Source organism: Protomyctophum bolini (genome assembly GCF_963924005.1).
Source record: "Protomyctophum bolini genome assembly, chromosome: 7".
In the NCBI taxonomy this organism is placed as follows: domain Eukaryota; kingdom Metazoa; phylum Chordata; class Actinopteri; order Myctophiformes; family Myctophidae; genus Protomyctophum; species Protomyctophum bolini.
This window is the reverse complement of record NC_137868.1, coordinates 39,508,866-39,523,856: the sequence shown is the minus strand read 5'-3', so window position 1 is coordinate 39,523,856 and position 14,991 is coordinate 39,508,866. Positions and strand designations below refer to the sequence as shown.

General features: G+C 45.7%; 1 protein-coding gene across 5 annotated transcripts in view; it reads right to left on the bottom strand.

The window, feature by feature from the left end:
- The window catches only part of ddr1 (discoidin domain receptor tyrosine kinase 1), a 69,895-nt gene that overhangs the window by 20,996 nt on the left and 33,908 nt on the right, over positions 1 to 14,991 (bottom strand). For all 5 annotated transcript variants that reach the window (XM_080767661.1, XM_080767663.1, XM_080767665.1 and 2 more), the window contains exons 7-8: positions 12,431 to 12,533; positions 8,980 to 9,166 (exon numbers count right to left, since the gene is read on the bottom strand). In XM_080767661.1, the coding sequence (XP_080623787.1) occupies positions 8,980 to 9,166; positions 12,431 to 12,533 (290 nt within the window). The remainder of the gene's footprint in view (positions 1 to 8,979; positions 9,167 to 12,430; positions 12,534 to 14,991) is intronic.

Below are 14,991 nucleotides of genomic sequence, written 5' to 3'. Positions count from 1 at the left end.
ACTCCGTCCAAACTGCTTCCAACAGCCGGTACACCTGATCCACTGGCTTCAATCACACCGCTTCAGGGTTACACTATAGAAGCTCAGACCACCTTTCCCAGATGGGCCAATTGTTTGATCGGCAGCCACATTTTGGCTGGGGTGTGCTCAGCACCTTCTCGAAAGTCTAAACTTAACCAAACTAGAAAGGTAAAAATGCCCCAGGGTTCAGTTCAAGCACACCAAGCCAGGCAGGTGTGTTCAGTCTGATAAGATATACCACATTTATCCCCTGCCACAACATCGAGGCAGCGTGATGGGAAAACAGCAACACTGCTCGTTGTAATTCACGGCTAAACACGCTCAAAACGCTAAGCATAGTACGCACAAGGTGATGATTGGGACTCACAGCTGTACCTAATACAATTTGGACATACCTCCGCCATACTTTATGTTAAGACACTGAAGCCCTAATTGCTCCTGATGTGCCGGTTGGTTGGCCTTGCATGGTTTCCGCCGCCATCGGTGTATGAATGTGTATGTGAATGGGTGAATGTAACGCGCAATATATGTAAAAGCGCCTTGGATAAAAGGTGCTATACAAATGCACCATATGTTCAATACTGTTAAATTCACTCCTGCAGCGAGATTCTGCTCCCATGTTCTGAGAGTACACAGAGAGATTCAGTGCATTGTCTGTGGTGAGGAGTGATCCCATGTTCTGAGAGTACACAGAGAGATTCAGTGCATTGTTTGTGGTGAGGAGTGATCCCATGTTCTGAGAGTACACAGAGAGATTCAGTGCATTGTCTGTGGTGAGGAGTGATCCCATGTTCTGAGAGTACACAGAGAGGTTCAGTGCATTGTCTGTGGTGAGGAGTGATCCCATGTTCTGAGAGTACACAGAGAGGTTCAGTGCATTGTCTATGGTGAGGAGTGATCCCATGTTCTGAGAGTACACAGAGAGGTTCAGTGCATTGTCTGTGGTGAGGAGTGATCCCATGTTCTGAGAGTACACAGAGAGGTTCAGTGCATTGTCTGTGGTGAGGAGTGAGCCGGGGCGGAAAACGGAGAGGCAACGTTGAGAAAAGCTCAACTTTGCTGCCGCTGCGCAGCGAGACAGAGTTGCAGCCAACCTTTTGCAGTCTGAAATAGCCGTGGACTAGAGGTACGAAGGAGATAAATAGACTATTGTATGGAAGTACTGAATATTGATTAAACAAGAACTGATTACATAGTAATATTTGTCAGGTGAAAGATGCAATCATCCTACACTCCCATTGACTTAGGCAGCGTGTTGTGTGGCAGCCAATCAGGACTAGGCATTCAGTATGACTAGGCGTGTCGATCTTGTCGTCTACATTTCATGAGCTTTCATTAGTCAGGTTTCACCTGACCAAAAAAACATGTTACACTAGCAGTTGTAGATGTTTTTACATGGCCTATTTCTTACCTAAAATCTATAGATTTGTCTAGAAACAAGCTGCCAGAGGGGAGCACCGTCCGAGTGTCTGTATTTCTCCTCCCTGCCTGGGAGCTCTCCTAGCGGGCACAGCTACTGGCTTTGAGCCACCCGAAACAGCAGAGCCCACCATGGCGGACCACAACTTCCTTATTTATGTGGGTGTCACTCGGACATGCTGATTTAGCGGAAAAGCGTACTAGAAATGGCAGCCGCGGCTGGTCTGAAGTGCAGCGTTAGGGTTGAGCTCAAGGGCTCTTTCGCAAAACATTGTGGGGAAAGTTTTAATTGATTGGAGTAATATGTCAAATGAATAACACATTCTCATCCTGTTTGCTTGTAATTGCTGTGGCGTGACCGTGGGCTGGGTGCTGGGTGGGCAGTACTGCGAATGAGGAGAATTTGCATGGAAGAGGAAGAGGGGGGGGAGGCCGCAGAGGTTGAGACAGAGTACGGAAGAAGAATGAGGGATGAAGTGATAATGATGATGAAGAAGAGAGGAGAGGACAGGAGAGGAGAGGAGAGAGCAATACATCATGTCTGTTTATACAAGCAGGGCACGACTGAGAGAGAGAGAGAGAGAGAGAGAGAGAGAGAGAGAGGGAGAGAGACAGAGAGAAAGCATCCCATAAAAGTCCTTGTAATGTACGAGGCATCGGTGTGACTATACACAATGAGAGGAGGATGAAGGTTGTGGGCGGGAAGAGGAATGGATAGATGAGCAGGGAGACAGGGAGGAAGATGGATGACTTATGTAACACGCATTTGAGCATCCCGCATTTATCAAGGAGGTGGAGATTGACTGAAAGGCAGCCCTGATTAAACAAACATGCAGCGGAACCTGCGCCTCATTAAAGTTCTCCTTATATATACACTGTATCTCTCCTGTCTTTCAGTGTGAAGCGTTTAGAGGCTGCAGAGCTTAGCAGGAGCGCTAAAAATAACCTGCCGAGCAGAGCTACAGTGCACACAACTCAACCACGACCATGCATTCATCCGTTCGCTTGTTCTGCACTAGTGTTTCCTGAGCAGGGAACAAAGACGCAATAAAGTTGAGTTGTTGCAGCCTACACACAACATCCATTTTTTTAACTGCCATTTATGTATTGTGAGGCTGCTACAGTGCGTTTGTTCCGCAAGTGAAATTGAACATAATATTTATTATAGTCCTACATCAGTGTGGCAAGAGGACAGTATGAGAATGAAAGTGATATAAATAAAGTGATATACTCTACGTGCGCGCGCGTGTGTGTGTGTGTGTGTGTGTGTGTGTGTGTGTGTGTGTGTGTCTGTGTGTGTGTGTGTGTGTGTGTGTGTGTGTGTGTGTGTGTTGCAGGGAGATATAGCGTAAATGTAAGCGGACGGAGGAGCGGTCAAACAGATGGAGCACATATAGTGACCAAAGCGAATGGTCAAAATGGGAGCCGTGAGAGGCAGAAGGAGTTAAGGTGTGAATTATTACGGAGAATGGAGGTGGAAGTGGTGGAATTAGCAGCCATGTGTGCTCACTCTGCTGCAGGGTGAACAACTATAAATGAAAGGGACAGGGGGTGGGCGGAATAATAATGATAGTGGTGGGTGGTATGTAGAGGAAACAAATTAAACTATAGCGCTCGCTCCTTCCCTTTTCTAGGGCTGCAGGTATAAGCGCGTGTGTGTGTGTGTGTGTGTGTGTGTGTGTGTGTGTGTGTGTGTGTGTGTGTGTGTGTGTGTGCGCGCATGCGTGAGTGTGTGTTTGCACGCATTGTTCAATGTCGTCTGGAAACCTCGTACTTTTCAGGGAATAGACAGTACCTACAGTATGTTCCACTGCCAATGGGGGGGAAATGAATAAAAATGGATAAACATACAGAGAGAGAACACAATAACCACTTTCAACCTGGCATCCATCTTTTGGGCTAGGTAAACATTTTGAAAAACCTTTCAAAAATAGCAAAAAATAGCGGACCTACAGGCTCACTTTTGTGCGACATGGTCATAATACGAAGAAGAAAATAATAGAGCATTCGTTTATGAGAAAAAACAATATGAAATATGGACAGCTATGCGATTTGACATAAATGGCATGAATGTGAGTGATAGAGGGAGAAGAGTAAGGTAACATTGCACTGGTAACGCGACAAAAAGAAAATCAACCAGGTGCTCGATGGAGATATAAAGGAGAATATAAAGGAAAGTAGGATCTGGTGCTGCAAGGATCAGAGGGACTGGAATACTCAAGAAAAGGCGGCGATCTGAGCACTCAAAAGGTAAAAAACGTAGGAGAGGGTATGTATCATACTTGCCCTGATGAAGACATGTTGGCTTGTTTTAACTTTTCTAAATAAAGTACAGTACATTTATTTTTATCCACCCTCTCCTCATTTTGTTATCTTTTGAGTGCTCGGATCGCCGCCTTTTCTTTAGTATTGCACTGGTAAAACGTGTAGTCGTATAGCAGGAGTGTGTGTTCTAACTTTCGCTGCGATGCCCTTTCTATAATGGAAAGTTGTTTCCTTCATTGGGTGCTGTGTTTGTTTGTTCCTTCCCTATAAGTGTGCTGATAAACGGCTGTGCCGAACACTTCATTCCGGGAACCTGGCGCAAGTAGATAACTGTAAGTCTTCTTCCTGCACAAGAAGCATTTCTGCCTTCCATAATCCCATCTGTCCATTGATTAAACTGTGCCTTCTATTCATTTGACTTGTTCCGTGTTCCTTTCTGCTCCACTGTCTCTTTCCCTATTCTCACACTTCCTTATATTGAGTATAAATGGTGAAAGCTTGCACAAAAAACTATTTCACCCAATCTTTTCCAACTGTTTTATCATCCACACCTCTTACAAGTTGATTCTGAATCCGATTCTGATCTACGACTTGCAGCACCGTCCGCGTCTTTGTCGTCTATATTCTACTCTTTTTTTCCCCCCACTTTGTTAACAAACTTTAATTCACCGTCATTCAAAGTATACCCTCTTGTGTTCCTCCTTGTGTTGTGGCTTACGAGCCAGTTTAAAAAGCAGAGAGGGCCGGTTGTGTTGTGTTCTGTAAAGCCTCCGCTGTCATTAAGCTGACAATAGCTGCAGGACCGAGCTCACTAACACAAGCCACATGTGGACTAGCATGCACACATTAAGACGGATCACGCACACACACACGCACGCACGATCATACATGTATGCGTGCAAGCATAAAATATGTATGTGTATACTGTAAACATGCACTTACATACATTTGAAACACAGACAGACACCAAGAGAACAGCTGTGCCAGATGTTGGAGTTGACATATTATAACCAGTTCTATCTGACAGGAGATACAGGCGAGAGGAGATAGAGTAAGCCTGTGTGTGTGTGTGTGTGTGTGTGTGTGTGTGTGTGTGTGTGTGTGTGTGTGTGTGTGTGTGTGTGTGTGTGTGTGTGTGTGTGTGCACATAGAGGGCAGTAAGAGGTTGTGGGTTCTTTAATAAGTCTGCTAGAGCCTGGGTAACCCACTACTCCTCCAGGGAGTACACAGTGACCTTGCACAGCGCTAGAACAAGGCAGAACATTGCACTGCCTATAGCTTCAGTTTATTTAACCACAAATCTCTCTGACCTCCACAGTGACTTTCCAGCACTTACTTCCTACACGCTTTTTGTCTCCCGTGTACGAACGCTTCAAACAGCACTGAACAAACAAAGTGTAACAACCTCAAAGGAATGACCGGAAAGGCAGATTTAGCAGAGCTTGTATCCAGAATACAAACTCGCACAGAAAACTTTTGAGGATGTTTAAAAAAAGAACCTGTGTTCCAATGTCCTCTAATGTAGCCATTTAGTCACTCTTGTTAATACTTTCATTGATTAATTTTTTTTTAAACCCATAGACATACTTAAGGCTGATCTACAATCTGGTAGATTGGCTATTATGAATTAATTATGAAGAAAAGACACACAAATATATGTAGTTTTCTGCCGGACGGCGACAGTATACAGCAGTGTTGTTCCGGGAACTGCATGTACTGTACCCTAGTACTCTCCCTTTCTGTGCCTTGCCTACTAATCCGTCTTAAGCATAGACTGTACAATGAACGGACAAAGGGAGCCCCATTGGTTTCTACAGACCGTTTTGAATTGAAATCCGTCATCTTTGAACTTCTGGTCCCTAAATGAGACCGGAAACGACTGCTATTGACTGCAACCGCAGCGAGGGCGGGCCTTCGGTAGAGAAGCCACAGAAACATACCCTACTTTATCTTTGAGCCATCTCAAGAAACTAATGGGACCATCATTTACCAAACGCTATTATCATCAAGGGTAATTAACACGAGGTCCTCATGTTGAATAGGTCTACAGTACAAACACCTGTAATAACAAGGTACAAGTATCGTAGGCAGTTGAAATAATGTGTCTCCTTGTCAAATAAATCTCACCAGAAGCGCACGCTCAGAATCACAAACACAATTCATGTGCTTGTGAAAAAAAGTGTAAGCCTTTCACTGCCATGGGGTTAAAAGGACCCACTTGGGAGAGAGATTAGAGGCAAGTTAAGGAACAATATCAACAGCTCAATGGAGTGTAGAGTGACGGCAATTATCAAGCAATAGCAGTTATTACGGTACAAGCTATTCAAAAAGCTTTCCAACCAATCATAACTGATTACAATTATTACCGAAGGCAATTAAAATGAGTTCCGTGTGGCAATCTATGCTTACGCACGCACTATATTAAAGTCAAGTCTTTTGAGAGACAAGAGCTCAAAGGTCAGGTTTCTCCTTGAGCTACAGTAGATTAGAGGCAGGTTAAGGGAAGCCAGACCTGCAGAGACAAGAGCCAGAGTGAGGTTCATGTTCCTTGCCCTGCATTTTCTTGATCGTACGTGTGTGTGTGTGTGTGTGTGTGTGTGTGTGTGTGTGTGTGTGTGTGTGTGTGTGTGTGTGTGTGTGTGTGTGTGTGTGTGTGTGTGTGTGTGTGTGTGTGTGTGTGACACGCACGTGCAAGTGACGTATCCGTTCTGCCAGGACCAGCATGAGGGCACATGTCAGCCAAGATTAGTGTGAGAAAAGCGTTAGGGGGAAAAGGCAGGAAAAGCAGGATCAAGTTTGGGAAATAACACAGAGGCAGAGGAAGGTTATCTGGAACCATTGTATCCACTTCAGCCCTTACTTAAGCGTGCGTTACTTTCGTAACCCTGGTTCTCTGACAATATTTTATAGTTGGTCGCGCGACGGAAATAGACGATCTTACAAGCTCACAATACGTCACACTGAGAAGCGTTGTAATCTTGTAGATATGACATTTATTTAAAAAAAGGTTCGCCTCCAAGTGACATGCCAAAAAATGAAACACCAGGCTCACACTCTCTACCAGTGAGGTGTACACCACACTGAGTAGGGTGAATGCACGGAAGGCTGCGAGGCCTGACGGCATTCCTGGTCGTGTATAGAGGGTATGCGCATGCTTAAAGTGAATGGCACATCGAGTGGCAAATCGAGTGGCAAAGCAACATGCAAAGTGAGTTTAACATTGTTTAATGTTGTTTAATGCAATCAGATAGGACTTTTCTGTGTGGATGTATGGGCTGTCAAGGCCAGAAAGCCACTCAGTAGGCGTTCCTGCATAACTTCCTGGTTTGATGATGATGTCACGCGCATACCCTCTATTGAGGGCATGCACTGAGCAGCTGGCAGGAGTTTTCTGTGATATATTCAACCTCTCTCTGTCTCAGGCAGTCATTCCTGTCTACCATCGTGCCAGTACCAAAGCATTCCACAGCAACATGCTTGAATGACTTCCGCCCTTTGCCACTCACCCCCATCATCACCAAGTGCCTTGAGAGGCTGGTACTGGCTCCCCTGAAAACCTGCCCATACCCCCGACCCTGGACCCTCAGTATGCCTACCGTCACAACAGGTCAACTGAGGATGCCATCTCCACTGCCCTGACTCACCTGGATCTCACCAACACATATGTAAGGAATGCTGTTCATCGGTTTCAGCTCCGCATTCAACACCATCATCCCCTCTAAACTGGTCACCACACTTCACCACCTTTGGCATCAGCACCACACTCTGCAACTGGATTCTGGACTTTCTGACCAACAGACCCAACAGGTTGGATAATCACACCTCCTCCACCCTGTGACACTGAACACCGGCGTACCACAGGGCTGTGTGCTTAGCCCTCTCCTCTGCTCCCTCTTCCCCTTTGACTGCGTTCCAGGTGCATGGCTCCAACACCGTTATCAAGTTTGTGGGTGACACCGCAGCGGTAGGCCTGATTAGGAACAACAACGAGTCGGCCTATACAGGGAGGAGGTCCAGCACCTGACGGCGTGGTGCGCTGGCAATAATCTGGCTCTGTCTCAACACCACGAAGACCAAGGAGCTAATTGTGGACTATAGGAGAACTAACCGCTGTGACCACACCCCCGATCCACATCAACGGGGCGGTGGTGGAGCGGGTGTCAAGTTCCTGGGTGTTCACCTCTCTGAGGACCTCTCATGGGCTCTACAACTGCTCCACCCTGTTCAATTTATTTTTTTATTTATTATTTTACTACTGTACATTCTGTACATTCACTAGTGTATTTATTCCCATAACTGCATTACTGTATTGCACTCTGGCTAGACGCCACTCATTCATTTCATTGTCAAAAGTATTTTTATACTATGTACAGTGACAATAAATCTAATCTAAAAAAAGTGCTAGCCGTGAAATGCTGGGGATGAAATAAAGACAATGAGCAGCACAGACACAGAGGGAAATAAAGCTGGCAGAAGACATCCGATGGCTTGGCTGCAGCATTGCACGATTATAATTTGGTGAAAAAAAAATGACTGCTGGGAAATCTAGGAGCATGTTTGGGGACGTTGGAAGGTGGAACCCATTCAAAACCTCAATAAAGACACTTGAGGCCTGTCAAATATTACGCATCACTTGAAAATGAAATGTGACTGAATTAATTCACTGCAGAATAAGGGGTATGTACTCTATGTAAACGGTGCGGGCTGTCTCCTCCCACGCCCTAAACCAACATTCCACGGTCGGCTCTGATGAGACGACCCGGGCGTGATTCAAACTGCGTTTTCTCGCGTTAATAATCTATCTGTGTTGCTTCACATGCTAACCCCAGAAACCACACGGATGCACAAACAGGCTGTGATGCAACTTAGTGGCATGCCGAGCAGCCCTGGAGAGCAACAGATGCAGAGTCCCCCGGGGAAAAACAACGGCAAATGAAAAAAGCAATTAAATGGTTTTGGGGAACGAGAGAGAATCCAGACAGAATGGCCGTTGGCCTCGCCACATGGAGACGGATGGAGGAGAAGATATCACAGCTATTGTTAAGAGAGACCGCTAAACAAGCCCCAACTTTGTCAGCCATGTCAACTTTGTCAGGTCATTGCAAGGTCCGTTGGCACTACTTCAGTGAAAGGCATCAATTTCTGTTTTGTCTCTGGCCAATATACTGATAATGGAGACACAAAAACATATTGATCTTTTGGGGCAAAGACCTCTCTCTCACGCACACGCGCACGCACACGTACACCCCTCTCACTCTCTCGCTCTTGCTTTACCTGCATGGTGTGAAAGACACGCGTCCTTTCAAAGTGGAACTCGATGTCCACGCTGCCTTGCCCGAGGGCTTCCCGGCTCCAGCCCAGGTAGTCGTATCCGGGCCAGACCCTCAACTCCGTGGTCTGTGTGAAGTCGTCTCCTCCCAGGACCCCGTCACACAGCTGTCCCAGGCCTCCAAACTGCGTCCTGAACATATTAGAGATGAATATGGGTGAATAGAACACATTCAGAACACAGTCAGACACACAGTACAGTATGTCGTTGCTGCCGGGCAGAAAGCTCTGAACTCTTTCTTTTCCGTAAATTAATGTGCTATACTTGATCATACTGCAGCGTCGGACATAAGAACAAAAATCCCACCGTGTGAAGTGAGGGGCGCTCTTATCATCCTACCTAGATCATCTCATTCCGGCTAAACACAATTTGCGTCCTCACTTTTGTCTTCAATGTTTGTGTTTACACAAACACTCAAAGCTGGCCATCCATTGCCAATGGCTTTCAATGTTTGTGTTAGGACAATGTTTGTGTTTACACAAACCCTCAAAGCTGGACATAGGAGGGGCATCAAAAATAGCTCGAAAGGCAACTTTGCTACATTTGAATTGGAATGCTGAAAAGATCTTTTTTGGACATGGTCAGTTTCAGCTTCTAAATATGACTGTATAATAATGACAGCTATAATAATAAACAGCTTTTTCGTCAGGGGTCTCTGGCGCCGTGCCAGATAAGAAGGGGCACAGGGGTGTAAAATAGCTAAAATACTTGAAAATGTTTGGACATTTTCACATGCCCAAAATAGGAATGCCAGGTTTAAAGTGTTTAATCAGTGGAGCATAATAGAAGGCTGCCATGTTTTTCACCGGCACAGGTTTCACAGATATATTTTTTAAAATAATAATCAGAAAATCCTTATATTACATGCCCAATAGTTACAATTCACAATATCAGAATTAAATGAAAAGTGAGGAGTGTGTATACCTCTAACTAGGAAGTAGCTATAGTCATTGGCCACTACTAGTTAGCTAACTTCTGCAGCAGCCTGGGAGAAACTGCAGTTTGCAGTTTTTTCTCATGTCCTACTTTGTTTTTTTTTGTGTGCCAGTATGCCCCTTTGAAGAAAACCTCTTCAGATATATCGTAGCGTTGCATAAAAGCCACTATACCCTTGAGGGCTGAGGCCATTCTTTATTGCTATTATGGGTACTCTGGTGGTGCCAGCAGTGCTTGATTGTGACTTTACTGTAACACCGCTGTGCCCATGAGCACAGTAAACAATTCCATCCCTCACTGTGATGCTGCCTCTATAACATGTAATTGTCTATAAGCTGAGTATGCAAGAACATACAAACAATGTAAGCTTCTGTACACAGTACGGTTTGTTGACTATGACATTCACTGGTGCACATGCATCAACATACTAGGACACACTGGTGCACATGCATCAACATACTAGGACACACTGGAGCACATGCATCAACATACTAGGACACACTGGAACACATGCATCAACATACTAGGACACACTGGAACACATGCATCAACATACTAGGACACACTGGTGCACATGCATCAACATACTAGGACACACTGGAACACATGCATCAACATACTAGGACACACTGGTGCACATGCATCAACATACTAGGACACACTGGTGCACATGCATCAACATACTAGGACACACTGGTGCACATGCATCAACATACTAGGACACACTGGAGCACATGCATCGACATACTAGGACAGCAAACTAAGCAAACAAACGCACACACGCACACACACACACACACACACACACACACACACACACACACACACACACAAGTGCAGGAACATACAATAAATGTCCTCCTTTCTCTCTCTTTCTTCTCTCAGATTCCACATGTATTTGTCTCTCCCTAGACAAATACTTACATATTTTACAGATAAAGTAACAAAACAGGGACTCCAAAAGGGGCCCCCCCAGAGTACACAATACACACACACACACACACACACACACACACACACACACACACACACACACACACGTGTGCGCACACAAACGTGCGCACACACACATGCACGCCCACAAAGACATACATCTGGGTTGCGTCTAAAAGCGTTAGCTCACCGGCTAACAAAACATTTCAGGCCCATTAAGCAGACCCATGTGAGTATGCCCCCCCGCCCCACATACACAAACCTCTCCAACCTGCCTTTATCCCCCTCCCTGGACAATATGGCCAGGAAACCAAGCATAACTCCCTTGACGAATGATAGAAATTCCTGTTTCATTGTGTCGGGACACTGAAACAAACTTTGGAGGGGGATAATTTTCGTTGGCTATGGGAGGCGTCCTGCTTCAGCACTAACAGATGTATTCATAAGAGGAACAGCACTGTGACTGTGATTCGGGCAGAATTTCAATCAACTCAACACAAGATGTTTTCCCGGCCACTTGTGGAGAGGGAGTGCTCCGTCACGCATAAATGATTGCCAACAAGCAGTGTTTTGCGATATGCTAAAAACCAAGACATTTCCATTAGGCATGTAACGAGTCTAACGACTCACAATACGATTCGTATCACGATATGAGGTTTGATTTTTTTATTTCAATGAATCGATTCATATCGTCGGGATTAATGTCGATATATACGTACATCGATATACGATATATCGTTACATGCCTAATTTCCATAGATCCTCATCCTCATAGAACGACCAGAGCGTGTGAGACGAATGCGAGGAGCCACTTCTTCTTAAATAAACAGGGAACTTGTGAATTATCTCTGACCCTTAAACAGCCGGTGTGTGTGTGTGTGTGTGTGTGTGTGTGTGTGTGTGTGTGTGTGTGTGTGTGTGTGTGTGTGTGTGTGTGTGTGCGTGCGTGCGTGGGGGACATCCTGTAAGAGGAGACCGTGGAACGAGACACGGATGATGTGACTATAGGGAAAATGAGGATGACTTAAAACGGACACCGCCTGTTGTTTTTATCGCATTGGGGTCCCTGTTAGACATACAGAGATCCATAATTGACTTAACGTGGACGATTGCAACATTACACAATGATACTTTTTAACAGCTAAAAAAGACAAAACGACAAAAGTAGACATTGTTGAACTTAACCACCTGCATCCGAATAGAGGGTATGCGCGTGACATCATCATCAAAGCCGGAAATTATGCAGGAACGCCTACTGAGTGGCAAAGAAAGGACTTTCTGGCCTTGACAGCCCATGGATCCTTTCTGATTGCATTTATTATATTATGAGGCAGGAGAAATTTGCCTGGGGAAATTAAGTAATTCTAATGTTGAAGTGCCCTTGAGCCTGTGGTTGTCCTGGGCAGCTCCCAGGGCCAGGTGTGAATACGAACACACACACACGCACAGACAAACACACACACACACACACACACACACACAGAAGTCCATGAAGTTGTTTGATCATATACAGTCCACGTATCTTACCCTTGCTCCGTGCTCCCATCATACGTGGAGTCGTTCAGGTAGACCGGCATGCCGGACAGGTGCATCACATGACCTACTGGAGCTGCGTAGGCCTTTAACCCATCTGAGAGAGAGAGAGAGAGAGAGAGAGAGACAGAGAGAGAGACAGAGAGGCAGACAGACAGAGAGAGAGAGAGAGAGAGAGAGAGAGAGAGAGAGAGAGAGAGAGTGAGAGAGAGTGTGTGAGAGAGAGAGAGAGAGAGAGTGAGAGAGAGAGAGAGACAGAAATAAGCAGGAACAGATAGGGGGGGGGGGGACATACCAAGACAGTGAGAAAGAGACAGATTATAACCGTTTATTTTCCACCTGATTGCTTCAAGCATAACAAACCTGTAGCCGTCTACATATATAGTCCAAGGAATAACATTCAAGAGCGAAACCCCCTCAGGGTGCAAGTGAAACATTTCAATTCCTTTTCACTTCTCATTTATTATTATACGATTATGGCTCGTACTGTAACCGAGAGCTGCACCCAACGACCACAATTACTGTTCACAGTGTGCGAGAGGCCGCAGCTGGGTTTTACAGTAACGTAGTAAAACAAACAGAGGGGCCCTGGGCTCAGGCCCTGTGGTGCTCCAGCCACCATTTACTGGGTGAAACTGAGACCTCTGTGCTCCGACGTAGCGCTAATCAGCCCTCTCCCTCGGCTCGGAGACTGCGTCAGCGACACTCGGTGCGCTCCGCTGCTCTGCTACATACAATAAACACGGCTGGGTGTAGGATTTAGTGTCTGTGTGTGTGTGTGAGAGTACTGTCCATGTATGCAACAGTGCACACACACACACACATATTGTGTGCTTGTGTGTATGTAGGGAGGGTGAAGGGGGTGCTTATGGGAGTTGGGGACTCATTCCCCACTCTGCATTGCACAATGATTAGTCTCTCAAGACAGACTGTTGGGGGGGCCGCTGTTTTCCCGAATATTTGACGATGCGGGATTCTCAGATTGCACAATGATAACCCATTCTGACCTGGCACCCATTTTGGTGTTGGCATCATGTTATGCTTTAGCTATTGAAAAATAGCAGATCTACAAGCTCATATCGCGCCACCGAGTGGCGCGATACGAGCTTGTAGGTCTGCTATTTTTGAAAAATCGAAGAACGACTGACATTTTTAGAATCTGATCTCAGGTCAGAATGGGTTGATCAGACCAGTGTGTGTCCAGTGGAAACCTGGTATGAATCTGATCTCAGGTCAGAATGGGATAAACACCACATGAGACGGTGTCAGCCTTCATATTTTGATACAATACGACACAAACGCCTGGCATTCCACGGTGTCTGCATATTCTACATGTTACGCAGTCCTATGAAAACCGCGTCGCCTTGCGAACCCACATGATGAGGCAGTGTTCCGAGAAGATGGACCCCACCCCCCTCCCCCCCCCCCCCCCCCCCCTGCAGAGAGACACAGCATCAGCGACGGTTGTGATTTACAGGCAGCTCGCTGTGGCCTATGGGAGGACGACGGGGTTTGTAGGAGGTAAGGCAGGTCATAAATCTTTGCCGTCGGGTTGAGACCTCACCATAATGTGCAGAAATGAAAGAAAAAATAAATAACAGCTTTTCCGGCCCCACACACACAGGCCCCGTATCCACAGGGGTTGAACCGCTTCCATTGTTTCCCCCCCCCCCCGTCTAATTTTGAACCAATTGAATTGGCTCAGATCCCTAAAAGTTGGTTCGGAACTAACTAAGTGGGAACCAAAGTGGGTGTGTCACTGTTCAGGTTGGAAGATGCAGATGTGATATAAGTCATTGAGGGTGAATTTCGACAGACGGAAAACATAAAAAAATTAAAAAAAATAACAGAACAAGTTCTAGAACCAAAGTTTAGCACAGTTTTCTGTGTTGTCACTGCTGTTGTAAGGTAATGGGTGAGACATATGCAATGTCAGGGGGGGGGGGGTACTCGCATTGAAAATAATGGACAGAAACAGTAAGAGCAAGCAGGTCTGAATCGGCCAAGGCTAAACTGTGATTGAGTGGTGAGGACCCGAGTCAGCTCTGCCAAGGCCCTGTGCCATTCTATCCACTTATATCGCCTCAAAACTCCCCCAGGCTGGCGCGCGGCCGGCTGGCGTAGCCGTCTGGGCACCTTGGCTGGTAATCCAGTCTGGCAGTGTGCCGCGGGTTCGACTCCCGATCCTGACGGGCTTTACGGCATGTCAAACCCCCCCCCCCATCTCTCTCCCCATTTCCTGTCAGCCTACTGTCACCCTATCCCTCTATAAAAATAAATAAATAAAAAGGCAAAACCCACAAAAGAATATCTTTAAAAATAAAACTCCCCAGGCTTTCTTTCTGAGAAACCATGTCAAGCCAAGGCTCTGACAGACAGACAGGCACACACACACACACACACACACACACACGAATGCAGTACAGACACATACATTAGATTTAATCGATTATAGAAAATAATTTATCCCTATTTTGGGCATGTATAGGTGAAAAGTTTCAAAAACTTTCAGAAATTGTGAATATAGTAAGACATATATACATTTTTAAATAAAA